The sequence below is a fragment of the Patagioenas fasciata genome, chromosome 1 (assembly GCF_037038585.1).
Source record: "Patagioenas fasciata isolate bPatFas1 chromosome 1, bPatFas1.hap1, whole genome shotgun sequence".
NCBI classification, from domain to species: Eukaryota; Metazoa; Chordata; class Aves; order Columbiformes; family Columbidae; genus Patagioenas; species Patagioenas fasciata.
Window position 1 is genome coordinate 95,753,694 of NC_092520.1, and position 16,825 is coordinate 95,770,518.

A 16,825-nucleotide genomic window follows, 5' to 3' on the forward strand; every position below is an offset into this window, starting at 1 on the left:
TTGGTTTTAGTGACATCTGTGCTGTATTGGGTGCTTCCTGATGCTCCATTGATTTCAGCAGAACATCTATGGACAACAGGCATATAAGAAATGCAGCGAGAGAAGCCTACAAATGAGTTCAGCATAAATACACCAGAGACTGAATGATACCAAAAGACAATCAATCCTGAAAACAGGATCCTAACTCTGAACTAACTTTATCACAGTAATTACAATAAACAGCCAGGATTTTGAAGGAGGCCATTCTCTCATCACAGCATCCTCTACCTTCTCCCTCCTCCTTTCCCTGTAATTAGTGAAGTGCTCCCTTACTAATTATGGCCAGGCTACAGTAGACTTCTGTTGTTAATGTCACATGTATACTCCTGGAATATTGCGTATAGTAACATGGAAGGTAGTGCAGATATAGTAACCCTGAAGGTAACTCAAAAGTATTGCTCAGGATTCTCACTGCATGACTCAGGCTTTGAAAGCAGTGAATTTAGCTGCATAGCTCCCAGTGATGTCTATATCATCCCACACACTTACTAAGGCTGCAATGGATTTATGGTTAATATTTACCTGTATTTTTAAGAAATTCACACCAATGAGAGTTTAAAGCATTTACAAAATGTGAAAACTGAGACCAGGTGTTTGGGAAGGTTTTGCTTCAGGCTTCAGAAATACTAATTGGATGTAACAACATGTCAGTATTTTATTGTCCCCAAAAGGAAGCTATTTCACAAACACAAAGCCTACTCAATGACACTGCTCATATCTAATTTGACAAACTGTATTTGTGCTGAGTGACTGTATGGAAGCATGGGGGGAAAGGGTGGGGGGCAACATTGCTCTTGTTGTTCAGGTGATTACTACTATGTTTGATAGAAATTTTGCCCAAGATGACAACTACAGGGTTAAACCCATAAAGTGTGAGTTTATCTTTTATTTCTTCCCTGGAAAATAAATAAATAAATAAATAAATAAATAAATAAAATAAATGGAAATCTTACCTATTTTAAAATTAAAATTAAAATGAGATGTAATAGATAATTGAAAAACACTTATACATATGCTTGTGTTTTAACTAAATGTAGTATTGTTCCATAAAGCATTCAAAAAAAGCAATGGCAGAAGCCAAGCCAGCATCAATAGCCAGCCCTCCTTGCCCCAGATATAGTCATAAAAGAATACTGCCTCTCACACAATGGAGTTCAGATGTAGTTATACATAGAATAATGAAAATAAATGTGTACATGACATATCACTTTATACATGCAGTCATCGCCTTCAAAGAGATACATATCTGATACAACACTGCATTAAAATCTGAAGTCCTTTAAAAATATTGTCCTCTGACTTTTAATTTTGATGGGAGAGTCCAAATAATTGTTATTAAGAAATAAAACCAAGTTGTTCAGCCTTAACAGGAAGGTAGATTTTGTTTTCAAAAATTTATTTTAAAAAGATCCTAAACACATATACATTTTGACAAAAGTATGATGTCAAAACCAAACATACTTCTAAACTTGCATAGAGCCATTGAACCATCCATTACCTATTTCTACAATGCTTTCACCTTAAAATATTATCACACAAAACCACTTAGTAATCTAGTTTCACAAACATTGTTGTGAGGCAGTATAGATTCTATGCACATGCTTCTATCATTTACACGTTATACTATCAAATTAGAATAGTCTTTGGGATACAAATTTATGTTTGACTGTGATCCAAAAACACATGGATACTGAAAGTGAAATTGCTAGCTACTTCATAGATCAAGGAGGAAATGAAAGTGATTTTCATAGTATTTCAACCTCATTAAGCAAAAATTACTCTGTTCTTCAAAAACCACTGGAAGGGGGACTAACTAGCTTAAAGCATAGAATTTATAACGTCAGTACAGTAGACCAAAATATATGCTGCTTCTTTTTTACAATATGTAAGATTTCAGACACAAACAAAGTTCTTTTCCGTACAAATCTAGATTTAAATGAACAGCACTGGTAAGAGCATGTATTTTCAGGCTGATTCAGTCTGTCTTATTAACAGCAAATCCCTCCCAGCAACGTATCTAGCTGAAGAGGATGGAGAGAAAGGCACAGTGCTGCCAGAAAAAATAAATAAATAAATAGATAGATAAATAAATAAATAGATAATTTCTTAATGTTAAAACTTGTTGTAGTTGTCTTACTGCTAGAAGAAATGCAAAATTTCAGAGTATACAATTTGGATTTTTCAATCATTTTGCATTCTTCGGCATTCAGAAGATGAAAACGTTTTAAGATAGCCCTAAATACACACTTAAGATTCGCCTCCTAATCTATGATCTATCCGTCTGTTCGCACTGGACTGGCCATGCCTGTCAATGTATTTTCTCGTCCAGCATATACTTAAGTAGATGTGAAGGCACCCTCATCCAGCATTCATTCCTCACCCTTTACTAGAGGTTCAATTATTTGTATCTTCCAGGAAAATCTTACACTTTGCCCTGTGCTTCTCTCACATTCATTCAATACAAGAAATATTTTCCTATTCTACCTGCTTTACCTATTTTGAGAATTGTGTGTTTAATCTTTCTGATTTAACTGCCAGGACGTGATGCGTTACGGGCAATGCTACATTCGCAAATCTGAGGAAAAAGGAGCCAATGTAACAGAATTGCTAGAATCCCAGATTACAGCATAATTTTTTTCCTGTCCTTAAAACTGCAATGCTAACAGGCATTTGAATAAAAGTTATGCAATTTAAACATATTTTCACATGACATGGTTTTCAATAACATATATCTCAATGTTCCAAAATACCCCCATGTACTACTAAAAAAAAAATAAACTACAACAAATGTTAGACAGTCAAAGAGTTTGCAGAATGGAGAGAAAAATGAGAACAGGTTTACCCTTATTCTACTTCCACTCTCATTTCCCCTTCCTAACTTTATAATTGACTAAAAGTCTTCAAAATCTTCAGATGATGTAATGCTTATGCATGCATATTTTTACATAAATGAGTGACAAAAAAAAATACAGAGCAGGAATATCTTTAGTGAAACGATGAAAGAGAAATAATTTTAAAATATTACTTCTTAAATACATCAAAAAAATAATTGCTAGATGAAAGCACAGGGCGACTAAAAAAATACCCAAAAGGAAGCAATATCTCAATGCAAACACTTAGGGTGAAAGCCCTCCAAATTATCCCCGTGTGCTCCGACGGATTTGTACGGCACTTAACAAAATTCTGTACTTTTCCAGCTAAGAAGGAAAGGAAAAGCACGTCTATCCCTGCCTCTGCAAGCACCGTCTTATTCCGAATGAGGCAGACATACAGTAACGCGGCTAGGCTACTGGCTGTCACTTTGCTAGGTAAGCGAGTTTAAATGATTGCAGAGCAACCTTCGCCGTTCTCCTCACGGCTGCGAACAGCCGGCGCGACGCTCCCAACACAAAAGGCACAACCGCGACCCGCTCCCCGTCCTTCCCGAGGGGGGAAAGGGCCGAAGCCCCCAGGCGGGGGCCGGCAGCGCTCACCATGCGAGATGCTGTGGAGCAAGGCGACGGCCAACATCCACATGCCCCCGCCGCTCCCCCGCTCCCCGCTCCGGGCTCGCCCTCGCCCGCCGCGCCCACGGCCGGGCCGGAGCTGCCAGGCAGCGCGCAGCGGGTCCGGCCGCCGCCTCCCTCGGCTGCTGGTGGCTGCTCGGAGCCTGCGGGGCCGCTCGTCCGCCCAGCGAGCGAGCGCTCAGCCCCGCCTGCAGCCCCGCGGCTCCGCCGACACTCGCCGCCCGGCTCTCGGGCGGGGGAAGAGGCAGCCGGCGGCGGGGGCGGGGGGCGGCTGCGCGGCGCCCAGGTGTGTCCTTGGCTCAGGGAGGCGCCCGCAGGTTGGTGGCGCAGGCAGGGCCACAGGTGACCAAATCCTCCGGCGCAAGCACACGAGCATCCCCGGCAGCGGCCAGCCCCGAGCCGCGGCGAGCCGGCTCCTCACACACCTCCCGTCGGCCCGGCGGCAGGCAGGCAGGCGGGCGGGCACATCTTCCCTCTCCTGCAGCTCTAATCACATTGATCCCGCCGCTAACCTCCCCTGCCTCCCAGCACAGCGGAGCGGAGCCTTAACCCCAGCCCTCTGCAGTCTTAAAGCGCCACAAAGTCTCCACAGTGGAAAAAACCAAGACCAATAGAAGAAGGCAGCAGAATATCCAGCCTCTCAATAGTTGGCTGAACTGCGTCCGTTTGGCATCAGCTGAGTTGTATATGACTAATGTGTTGACAAGTCGTGTGCAGGGACTGGAGGAGAGGGCCTTTCTGGAAGGTCATAGCTCACACAGGCAAGCGCATCAAATAATTGACTAGGAAACCGAAGGCACAAGAAAAAAAAAAAATATATATATATATATATATACATTTCCCGATGTTTACACAGCTTCAGATACTGTTTGGCCTTTCATGTGTTTCTTTTTCTGCGGTAATTTTTTCTTCCCCCTGTAGCGAAAGAGTAAATTACATACTCTCTAACTAAAAGCAATTTCTGTATCTATTCTTTCTTCACATCTATGATGTGAAGGTTGGTTTAAAAAGGAAAAGGAAAAAAAAGAAAAAAGAAAAAATATTAAATGAAGACAGCTAAAAAAATCAATATTGTGAAATACATAACAGCATTAAGGGAACTCTGAATTTAAACTGGAAGATGAAAAGCAAACACAACAAAGCAATAAGGAATCTCAGCCTGCAGAATCCCCAGTGTATTACCAAACAGGATCACTTAATATTTTGGGTCTTCACACAGTACTTTTTTTTTTAATTGCTTTATAGCACCAGACATTGCTATGCTGCAAACAGTCTTCTGTACTGTAGTGAAACCCAAGAAAGGATGCTCCCCCAAAAGACATTGGATTGAACATGTGCAGAAAGCTCAGCAAAGCAGCTGGACAGGGAAGAGTATCTGCCAGAAGATGTTCCTAAAGCCATATGAAACGGACCAAAATACATTCCCAAAGCATTGTATAAGGCACTTTGTTCTAATTTTGTAAAAACCTAAGTCACAGCTAAAGCACAGTGAAAAACTGTAATGCAATTGCTCAGTTCCCTGCAACCCATTTTGGCTGAGGTATCAGCCAGAAGAGACTGAAGCCCTGAGGTGAAAGTAGGAGAGATGAGACCGGTATTGAGCAGGGACTAGCTCATGGTTGTCCTTAAGAATAACATGTGAGTAATCAGGGAAGTTGCTCAGTGGAAAATAGCATCTGATGCCATTAAAGAAAAATTGAAGAGAGAAGTACAAGTGTCTTGAGGGAGAGGAAATAAAAAAAAAACCAACACAAAAGAAAGGAAATTTGCTTGTATTGGGACTGAAGTTCTGAAATTCTGTTAAAAATGACAATACTTTAATATCTTTGTTTAGAAGAGAGATAGCGACTAGCAGAAATGTATAAGTATTCATTTGAGACTGTTTTGGAGAAGTTCATGACAAATTTCTTTAGGCAGCTCTTTCAGAATTGCTTTATTTCCCATTTTGAAGCCTAAAATATGTTTGGGGCTTAAGAGATACAATGCTATACCATATAGAATAAATATACCATCTTCTTATACCTTTAACCTCCTTTACTCATCTAGATAACTCTAGCAGCCCTTGACAGATTTCAGTTTCACTTAAAGGATTCTCAAACAAGTTTCTATTCATTTTAATTTATTTAAAACAATAACAGCAACTTCAGATGAAAAGGATAAGTCTTTAATTTGTTTTTCTGTGACATTGAAAGGCAAGGGACCAACTTTCAGTGGGCGTATAACCTTTTTTACATCAGCCAACTAACTAGGCAGTGTAACCATAGTCCTGTGCAGGTTTAAGGAAGGGACACAATTTTGCATGAAAGCAGGGTTCACTGGTTCTACCGCTCAGGGAACTACTTGACTGAAACCTAAACTAAACAATCTGTCAAAGTGAAGAAACAAAACTATATGGTAACTTCAACACAGAGTACATGAAATCAGTCAGAATGCTACTTTTCAAACCTGAAAAATCAAGTATGACCAGGCTTCCACTGCAGCCAAAGCTAGTTAAGGTCATTGACCAAGGAGAATCTCCTTTAATGTTTTTTGTTTTGTTTTTTGGTTTATTAAAATAGAATGTTTTAGATTAAGTGGACAGAAATTATTTAATTCTTCCTAGAAAATCCAATCATTTTGCAGCAAGACACTGCAGTTAGAATTTGCAGATAATTATGTCTTCTCTGGAAAAAAAAAAAATATCCTGTGCAGCTATTACTATAGCAGTGATTAAGGGTCAGAAATCTTAAGATTGGCTTAAAATAAATTCTTAAACTGAGTTTAGCTCCTGTACTGGTTGACTGTATCAGGTTGATTATCCTTACTTTTAGCCTTCTGCAGCTACCACGCAGACTCTATGAGGAAGATCTCTTGAAGTTAACAGAGATATGGCAACAGTATGCACTAGCTCAGCACTTCACATTTCACTGGAGAAAGCACAGGCAGAAGAGTTCTCTGTTAGGACTTCAATGAAACCCCAATGCATTTGAGCCATCTGATTCCAATGGAGCATCCAGAACATCATAATTTCTGACAGTTCTGGCTACTTGCATTCAAGCTGTCCCCTGAGCCACCTGCATGATGTACAGAAATACCAGTAGCATGATCAGTCTGACAACAACCCTACCAGCCACTAGCTTTCAGTCGAGCACACACACAGGGGTTAAATGGCAAGGTCTGCTAACCAATTTTGCAATGTGCATGCATGTTATTCTCATATTAAGTGAGAGGACACACAAGAAAGGACCACAGCAGACCAATACACCAGGCAAAAGGTGGATGCAAAGCGCCTTTGTGAAAATTAAGTAGGTTGCAATGATCCAACTGGCTGAATATTTTACATTCCCGTATTGGAAGATGATGTACCTGGTCTATAACTTCTGTAGGCAGTCTTGCAGAAAAATTATTCTTTCAAAGAAGAAGATAAAATGGCTTGTCTACAATAAGGCTGCATTGATTTGGACTTTAAAAAGAAAAAAAAAACAACAAAGGAACCTACCAAGGAGAGACTGGGCTGGGAGCAGCAGAAGTAATTGGTTCTATTCAGATCATGGATGGTTTCATAGGCTTTGGGCTTTAGGGAACTCCATCGCATATCTGCCATTGAAACATTCAGTTATTCAAACAGAGCCCGTCATTGTCATTCAGGATGCAAAAATCTCATTTGCAATTTCAGCTTTGAAAATGGTTTAAAAAGTACTTGAGGGAAGAAAGAATGGGAGAGAAGCAGAGAGGAAGTGAAGAGAAAGCTTGGTGAGAGAGAAAGTTCTCAACAGTCAGAAAGCTTTTGGGGGAAAAAAATAATAAAAAATGAACATGCATGAAACCAGAATCCAAATGACTGATCAGTCCAGTTTCTGGAAGAGATGACACCTTGGCCCAGTCATCCCTCAGTTTCTAAGTCATTCTGTGTCTCCGCATTATTGACCTCTTTCCCTGACTGTAGTCTTCTTGACTACATTCTTTCAGCGTAGATATTCAAAAGAAAAATAGCAGTTATTAGTTGGTAGATCAGCTAAAGATAACTGCTAGGGACTGTCATCCAAGTGAACTAACTTCAGTTGTAAATTTAGTTATGATTTTCATTTTAATAAGATTTCACTATGTTTTCAGTTCTACTGAGAGGGGAGTTGTAGTCACAGTAAATTTAAAAGCAAAACCAAATCAGAAGCAGACCACTCTGAGATATTGACAGTAGAGAAACAAAACCTGGGACATTTCAGTAAGCAATTCTTTTTTTCCCCTCTTTTAATGAAAAAGTGCAAAGATGAGTCATGGAAAGGATATCTGAATATTTGGCTGAAGTAAATATCAGTCCACAGTATTCCAATCTCAATCTTCTGAATCAAATATTTTCAAACTTCTTTCTTATTCAAATTATTTAAAGCTGAAGGTGAACAGTTTGAACAACTCTTCAAATTTTCAGGTAGACTGAAGCTTTATCACTGTACCCATAGTGAAGGAAGACAAACACAGAGGGATGAAGAGACCATGGTTAAGAAGGAAGAGGAGCAGAAATGGGAAAGCTTTTCAGTAGCTTCCATCAGTCTGGGAACAGGAGAATCAAAAGCCGTGTGAGAACAGGTTTTCCTCACAAGACTTCATGCCTGATTTGATACTGGAAAGATCCAGATAAATGTTGAATGCTTGTCAAAACCAATCACTAAACCTTCTCATATTCACTGGCTACCAAGCTTAATGCTTATATCTATAAGCTAACAGTCAGACATTTTTATCAGAGCACGCTGCAAAAATTAAGTATTTTCTATAAGACACTTATGAATTTAAAGGCAATTTCTGGCTCTATAAGTACCATTGTGAAGATATGAATTGAAATGCTCAGTTTATTACTATGAAGCTAGGAATACTCAAGATGTACAAACAAAATCTAAACATCTGCATGCAATTACTTGTAAAAACATCTATACTACTGATACCTACCTAGTCCACCCCCAAAATACAACATAATAAGTACAGTTTGTTTCCTATACTTCAACTGAAGCCATTGACTACTCCAAGCTGATAATGTGCAAGAATATTGTTATCTGGCACAAAATGTGCTCTCTCGCATGACCTGTCCTTACAGTATACACACAATTAACCATTCAGTCTTGGTTTGCTCATGAACTAAAGCAGCAGCTTTCAAAACAGTGTAGATGGCTTAATATACACCAAGCTTGAAAGCACAAAATGGAGATATACTTGTTTTCCTCCTGTCTGAAGTTACTCTTTTCTTCTGCAGCTCCTTCCTGGGGTTTCAGTAACACCTGGAAGACAGGAAGGAGCAAGTTTACTCCATCAGGTGGTTCTGTGAGCACAGAATCAGTGGAAAAAAGAATTTTCCTTGAGTATTTGGCCAGAAGACTGAAGACCTAGGTGGATGACCTCATTAATGTTTACAGATATACAAAGGGTGAGTGTCACAAGGATGGAGCCAGGCTCGTCTCAGTGACAACCAATGATAGGACAAGGGGTAATGGGTGCAAACTGGAACACAAAAGGTTCCACCTAAATTTGAGAAGGAACTTCTTCTCAGTGAGGGTGGCAGAACACTGGAACAGGCTGCCCAGGGAGGTTGTGGAGTCTCCTTCTCTGGAGGCATTCAAAACCCGCCTGGACGCCTTTCTGTGTAACCTCATCTAGGTGTTCCTGCTCCGGCAGGGGGATTGGACTAGATGATCTGTCGAAGTCCCTTCCAATCCCTAACATTCTGTGGTTCTGTGATTCTGTGATTCCCAGATGTCTATTATTTTTTCGGTGTTTTTAAGAACTTGGAGTGGGATTAGTCTCTCCTCTGCCCAGGTAAATGTTTGTACATTTATATACATGCAAATGCAATGACAACTATATTCTACTTACACCTACCTAATATATTGATTGAAACTGTCCGGCCGGTTCAAAAGTTATTAGAGAGAAGGAGAAGAGGAGCTAACGAAGACATTTCTTAGAAAACCGTGCTAGAATAAGGCATGGAAAAATCCGGTCTGTGGGAAGGGTTTTAAAACCCTGTCTATGATTCATGTTTTCTTGAGAGAATATCAGATTTTTCTATTTAAAACAACATCATAAAAACACAGGGCAGTGATTTTTTTTTTTTTTTTGTGCTTTAGGCTTCTTTTTTGCATTGCACCTTGCAAACAAAGAGAAAAGGTGAGATTTGTGGCTGTTTAAAGAATTTACTAAAGTCAACTAAAGGAAAAAAGATACCCTTTCAGACGAGAGAAGCCAGGATAAATATTTTTTTAATTTTTTACATTTTCACACAGACACGTTTGTTCCTGTCAGAAAAAAAGACTGCGATGGGGAGCATGTGAAATAGTTAAAGACAAAGAGTAGTAACACAGCACACAACATAGTAGACACTTGTCTTGGGTGAAAACCTGGGCTTGCAAAAAGGTAGAAAAGCTTCTCTTGGTGATAATTGGTTCCCATAAGAGAAAGTAGCGTAACATGACATACGAGCATAATGACACTGAAGATATCCATTTAAAAGTCTCCAGATAAAGATGAACTAAACCCCCTTGTGTGTTTGATGTATATATAAAGACAAGACATTAAAGACCACAGAATTAAATAATTTTAATGCCAAGATATGATGGAATGAATTACATATATTGAAATCATAGGCATAGCTATGCCACCCAGTGCAAATCATAATGTTGTAGCATGAAAAGGCTGAGACAAGAGTACCATTTCATTTCTAATTCTGATTTTCTATTATTTGGATCTTTTAACAAGAGATCTAGGAGTACTCTGGGTTTGGATAGGGGCATGTATACATACATAGAACTGCTTCTTATTAAAAAGAAGTGATGGGGAAAAAGGAAATTTGAAGGAATGTTGCAGCTTCAACAAGATTTTTTTTTTCAAATGAATTATGGTTTCAAAGCTCTACAGACCTCTCTTTAATAATTGTTACATTGCAATCCATTAAGTACTGTAATTATGTGGGAAGAAGGTTATCCTTGGTCCTGAGCCAAATTCTGCTCTCTATTCCCTGCCCAGGATGCCAGTGGCTTACAAAGAATAGCAACCATATAAACAAAAGAGGAATTGAACTATTGGGACCAATACTTCCCTGACCAGAGTCAATACTCAGAAGGCATCAAGAAGAGCAGAGGTCACCAGTGTCCTCCACATTCTCATCTTTCTCACATGGCTCCCACCCGCTTCCAAGAACTGAGGAAGAGCCAATATCTCTGCTTGCAGGTTTCTGAAAGCACACGTGAGCATGGCTTTTCCCAAGTCTGGTGCCAAGGAGGGGGCCAGAGGGAACAGCAGAACTGCAGAGCAGTGGTGGAGCAAGGAGGCAGGGTTGCCAAGCAACAGCTTACCACAGGCAGGGGCGTTAAAATGAAGAAAGGAAACAGATATAAATTGCATTTGCTCTTGTGGGGCAACAGTAGCCCTTCCATCTGCTTTTCTTCCTGCTTCCGTTGAGTTACGGGAGTGGATTTTGTGAGAGGGTTCAGCAACAAGTGTTTCTTGCATCATCAGCTCCAGTCAGCTTCCCAAGGAGGTTGCAACAGGGACAACCGTAAGGAGTACTTTCTTTGCCAACGTGTTGTCATGGATAATACAGCAAGAACAGCAGCAGGCTGTCATAGGTTCTCCAAACAGTCTGCCCCAAGGCTCAGGAATACAAGGTAAAACCAGACCTTCTCTAGTCACACATCTGCATCAGGATGTTCCTTCTGGTACACCATCATTTGCCTTAGAGAGAAACATGCACAATCTACAGGAGATTTTTTTCCTTCATACCATATAGACTTTCTATGTGACAAGTGGAGGCTCTGTATTATTTCCATGTAAAGTTCTTGTTTCTATTCTGTGAGGCCATAAACATTTGATGGCATTAGAGGAGGAGACCTCTACAAACACTTTAGGCAAGAGGTATTCTGGTAAAGAGGGACCAATTAGGAGGGGGGAAGGAATATACAAGAATAAAAACTCCTGACAGCTCCTGGGTCAGACCATATATACTGGAAAGGATTTCATGGAAACTGTCCTCAGGGATATCAAGCTTCTCTCTACAAGGACAATCTACCATTCTACTAAGGCAGCTCCTCATGGCCATGCACCACACTACAGTTGCCACCAAATCTGGCAACTGGTTCCAGTTACAAAGTCTTGCAGTGCTCTGCCTCTTCCCTGGTGCAACTGGAGGTTTTCAGATGTAGTCACAAAAACTGTGATTCCCCTCTTGTTTTAAGCGTTTTTTGTCTGTCCACACCTTATACACATTATCACAGATCACCAAGAAACTTTGCTTACACACCACCGTACATTTTTTCTCCATAATTCATTTTCTACAACCTATCATCACTCACGCTTGCAGATAAATTACAGAGTAAATAAATTACAGATAAAACCAGAAAACTACGAATAAAACTGCATTTGCATTTACTTTCGAGTACAGAACATAAATTTTACTAATGCAAATTGTTCACAGATAAGATGGATACACTCTTCATGCCTTTTAAGTCATTAAGTCACACAGAGAAACAAAAAAAGTTCATAAAGCAGACACTTCTTTCTCTCTCAGCCAGGTATCTAGGCCCTCCTAATAGTCAAAACAGAGTAGTAAGCACATTTAAGAGAAACTTTCTCCCATCTTAAATTAGTTGTCCATAGTAGAAGAGAAATGAAACCCTGGAAGTCCCTGTTCCTCTCTCTCCATCTATTCTGTGGAGAAGCTACAGTGACTCGCACCATGAACACTTTAAATTGAGAGATGAGCAATGTCCATAGCAGCCAACTGCTGCCACGTATTTAAGTAGGAGCAAGCCCACAGGCAGGATTTGAAGGCAGCTAATGGACATCTTGTCTTTTGCGGAGGAAGTTCTTATACAAAAGCAGAAAAGTACTCGACTGTAAGTCTAGAAAACAAGTAGAAATTGATATACTGATTGGAGATGGAGAATGACTCCAGGGACTTAATAGGAAAAGTTTGGTAGGGCAGTGCTATGAAGGACTTCAGCAGCAGAAGAGAGCAACATGGGATGGAGAAGTAATGGTATATCCTGTCCAGTAAAGGGTTTTGCAATAAATGAAAGGCTGAGTAAACATGAATGACAGTGGTACATCGGACTGGAATCAAAGGAGAAAAAACCAAAACAAACAAACAAGCAGTTGTTGTGCAGTCACTGGCAACAACACATCTGGAGTACTGTGTACCAGTTCTGGGATCTTCAGTCCAAGAAAGAAACAGACAAACTGGAGTGAGTCCAGTGAAGGAAGACAAAGGTGGTTAAGGGAGTGGAGAATCTGATCCATGAAACAAGGCCGAGGGAGCTGGGACTATTTAGCCTGCAGAAAAGAAGGCTCAAATGGATCTTAACAATGCACAAAAATACCTGATAGGATAGTGTAAGGAAGATGTAGTCTGACTCTTCTCACTGGTATCCAGTGGACAAACAAAGGTCAGTACACACAAACAAAAAACAAGATCCATTTAAATATAAGATATTAAATATATATGAATTATGTTTATTTTTGTGGTGAGGTTGGTCTAACAGCAGCACTAGTTTCCCACGGAGTTTGTGGAGCCTCCATCTTTGGAGGTATTCAAAACCTGACAGGACACAGTCCCGAGCAACCTGCTGTGGTAGTTAACTTTGCTCTGGGCGGTGAGGTTGGTCTAGGTCTCCCAAGGGCAGTCTCATGGATTCTGCAGCAAAACCACTGACCTCAGTCTCCACAGAGAAGCTGGTCTGGATCTGATGCAGACTGGTGCTGTGGTACTACGTCTTTATTTTCGTTGGGGCTTTTTGGGATTTGGTTGGTTGGTTTTTAAATACAGCCACTTGTCCAAAGTGATCTGCTCATGACCAACACTTATTTTGGATAACAAAAGCCCACTTAAGAAGCCTACATTTGCTACTAGTTACCACTGTTGGATTTTCTCTGAGTTTAAGTGCTTATAAAGTGACTGCTACTAAGTAAACACCATAAATATCATCTTTTCAAGAGACAAAATGGGCAAGTAAAAAGAGCTTACCTACCTTACCTGGAAAAGGCTGCAGTTCAATAGAGTGGGAACCAGGTTGAAAATGCATTTTCTTCTCTGCTCTGGAATAGTTCTTCCAAAACTACAGACAAAAAAATCCCCACATACCACCCCACGCCTCAAGATACAGAAGCAGCGTGCAGGCCACGTCGTAGGGACGGGAGGACTTTGGTATTTGGCACATGGCATAGAATGCTAATGTTTGCCTCCAGAGCAAATAGGGATGCCCCTTTTATACATCCTGCTTTATATACAGTTATCATATCCTTGCTGATTCATCTTTTCCTTAAGCATACTATTTCCTCTCTCCCCAACATATATTCCTCTCATACGGAATTTCTTCTTGCTTCTGTCACTTCTGTCATATATATCTGGATCCTGTCTGCTTCTGCTATCTTTCTTTGAAATATATGACCAGAATACAATAGGCTTTAAGCATCTTTTTAGCTGAACTTTAAGCCAGAAGTCTTAAAAAGATACACCTGTCTTGCATAACATTTCCTGTCCTTCTTACACAGTGATATTGAAAGAATGACTTCTTACTATTTTGGTCTCCCTGCTTTTGTCTAAGACATGGATATAAAAAACAAAGTTATACTTAATCGGTTACAAGTCAATAAGCAGACTGAGAAGATTTTCTACGAAAATAGGTTTATTTGAATAAATAACTCAAAGAAAATGTTAGATGCTGAGGTAAGAAAATATTCCTCAGGGGCAAGGTATGTATCAATACTCCATACAATATGACATAAAACTAGTATTTGATTTCACTTGACGGAGTACTGTATTGTTATCCTGATCAGCTAGTTCTCATTTCTGTTACTGTTACAAAGAGATTCCCAGGCTGATTCACTGAATTCCACTGATAAAGAAAGTTAACTTTTTTGGAAAAAGTTGAATTCAGTATATTTGAAACATTCTACTGCATAAATTCAAAATTTCAATTATTTCTTGAATACCATATTCAAATTACAACAACAAAACGATTGTCTGAGAATAAGGAAACCATAACCACCTGAATTTTTCTTACCTATGAAGTTTGGGTTTACTGTCAGTTTAGAAGTGAAGAAAATTATAGCATGTTAGCACTTATCATTAGATTAAATTTCTGTTTTTCAAATAGTTTTAATTCACATGACAGGACTTTCACTGTCACTGTAAGAACTGGGGTTTTTTTAAGTTTTCATTTCCGTATTTAGATTTTATTCTGGATACACACAAAAAGAAGTCTGGTGATCTCACTTTAAGTCCTAACAGATAATTTTCATATACCATGGGACACACAGATCTCTGCCTTCCAAGTTTTCAAAAGTGATCAGCAGCTGTTTCAGGTCATGACTGATGAGAGTTGGCAAAGCTTTGTGGGAAAAACGGCAAAATGCCTACATGTATACATCTAGCTGAAGTGCAATAGACTTTTAACATAAGTAATACTCAGATTCCCCCAAACAAGCTTTGCAAGTCGGGGGGGGCAGGGGAGAAACGGGGGCAGGGGAATGATATGTTAAGGGAGATCTCATTTGTCTTCAATAGTTAATATTAAGAGATGAATTCTCAAGAAGTCAGTACTTCCTAATCATGAAACAGAATTTTCCTCCGTGCCTTGGAAGTCTGCCCCAGTCACTTCTTGTACCCAATACACTTCCACGATCACAATAAATATTTTAAAATCCTATTTCTGAATTCAGTTTCTCGGAAGATATATTTATATAAGGATAAATAGAAAACTCTTAGATAGAACCCATCAGAAATAACACACACAGCTACCACATCCAACCTTTCAAACACATAGAAGAGCATAAACTGAAGACCTTCCAAATACTATAGCCATCAGTTTTCTTTTCTATGCCAGGTGACAAATATAGTTAACTATTTCTTCTGTTTCGGGAGAACACGTTCTTTTCCCAAATGGGAGAGGAGGGGCTGTCACGAAAGAGAAAGAGAACGTTGTTAATGCCTCTCCCCCCGCGAAGGTTGTTCTGATGTTTGTCGAAACACTGTTAAGTTATGGGCTGTCACTTTGCTAGGTAAGCGAGTTTAAATGATTGCAGAGCAACCTTCGCCGTTCTCCTCACGGCTGCGAACAGCCGGCGCGACGCTCCCAACACAAAAGGCACAACTGCGACCCGCTCCCCGTCCTTCCCGAGCGGGGGAAAGGGCCGAAGCCCCCAGGCGGGGGCCGGCAGCGCTCACCATGCGAGATGCTGTGGAGCAAGGCGACGGCCAACATCCACATGCCCCCGCCGCTCCCCCGCTCCCCGCTCCGGGCTCGCCCTCGCCCGCCGCGCCCACGGCCGGGCCGGAGCTGCCAGGCAGCGCGCAGCGGGTCCGGCCGCCGCCTCCCTCGGCTGCTGGTGGCTGCTCGGAGCCTGCGGGGCCGCTCGTCCGCCCAGCGAGCGAGCGCTCAGCCCCGCCTGCAGCCCCGCGGCTCCGCCGACACTCGCCGCCCGGCTCTCGGGCGGGGGAAGAGGCAGCCGGCGGCGGGGGCGGGGGGCGGCTGCGCGGCGCCCAGGTGTGTCCTTGGCTCAGGGAGGCGCCCGCAGGTTGGTGGCGCAGGCAGGGCCACAGGTGACCAAATCCTCCGGCGCAAGCACACGAGCATCCCCGGCAGCGGCCAGCCCCGAGCCGCGGCGAGCCGGCTCCTCACACACCTCCCGTCGGCCCGGCGGCAGGCAGGCAGGCGGGCGGGCACATCTTCCCTCTCCTGCAGCTCTAATCACATTGATCCCGCCGCTAACCTCCCCTGCCTCCCTGCACAGCGGAGCGGAGCCTTAACCCCAGCCCTCTGCAGTCTTAAAGCGCCACAAAGTCTCGACAGTGGGAGAGAAAGCAAGACCAAAGAAAAAATAATTGCCACCTGTTTTACGGTAATGTGTAACGGTATTGGTAGTGACAACTGCATGTGCACAGCAAGTGCATACTTCATCTGATGAAAACATTCTAGATGGCACTCTGGAGGGACCAGCAGGAAAAAGTATTAGATTAGATTATATGTAGAATGGTGTTTACTTGTTCTTAAGGATCTTTGATCAGTCATTCAAAATGGTGGTTTTAAAAGAAATATCCTGACTGTTGACCTTTCTTACTTGCAATATCCTTGCTCAGTTGTCAATCTTTCTGTTACTGGAATAGCTTGATTTCCCACTTATACATAAGTCAATGAGAGAGTGTGTTAGAGCCCTCTAGAATGTAACGTTTTCTCCTGACACGTGACAATGCTAGTCCAGCTTGCAATCTAGACCATAGATCCTAGTCCTGAATCCTGCAGACATTTAGCTCATTCTGCATGGGA

General features: G+C 41.3%; 1 protein-coding gene across 1 annotated transcript in view; it reads right to left on the reverse strand.

Annotated features, from left to right (window-relative positions):
• DSCAM (DS cell adhesion molecule) overlaps positions 1-4,129 on the reverse strand; it is a 474,141-nt gene extending 470,012 nt beyond the window's left edge. The window contains exon 1 of the mRNA XM_065841400.2: positions 3,513-4,129. Within this exon, the coding sequence (XP_065697472.1) occupies positions 3,513-3,555 (43 nt within the window). The 5' untranslated portion in view covers positions 3,556-4,129. The remainder of the gene's footprint in view (positions 1-3,512) is intronic.
• Between the last annotated feature and the right edge of the window lie 12,696 nt (positions 4,130-16,825).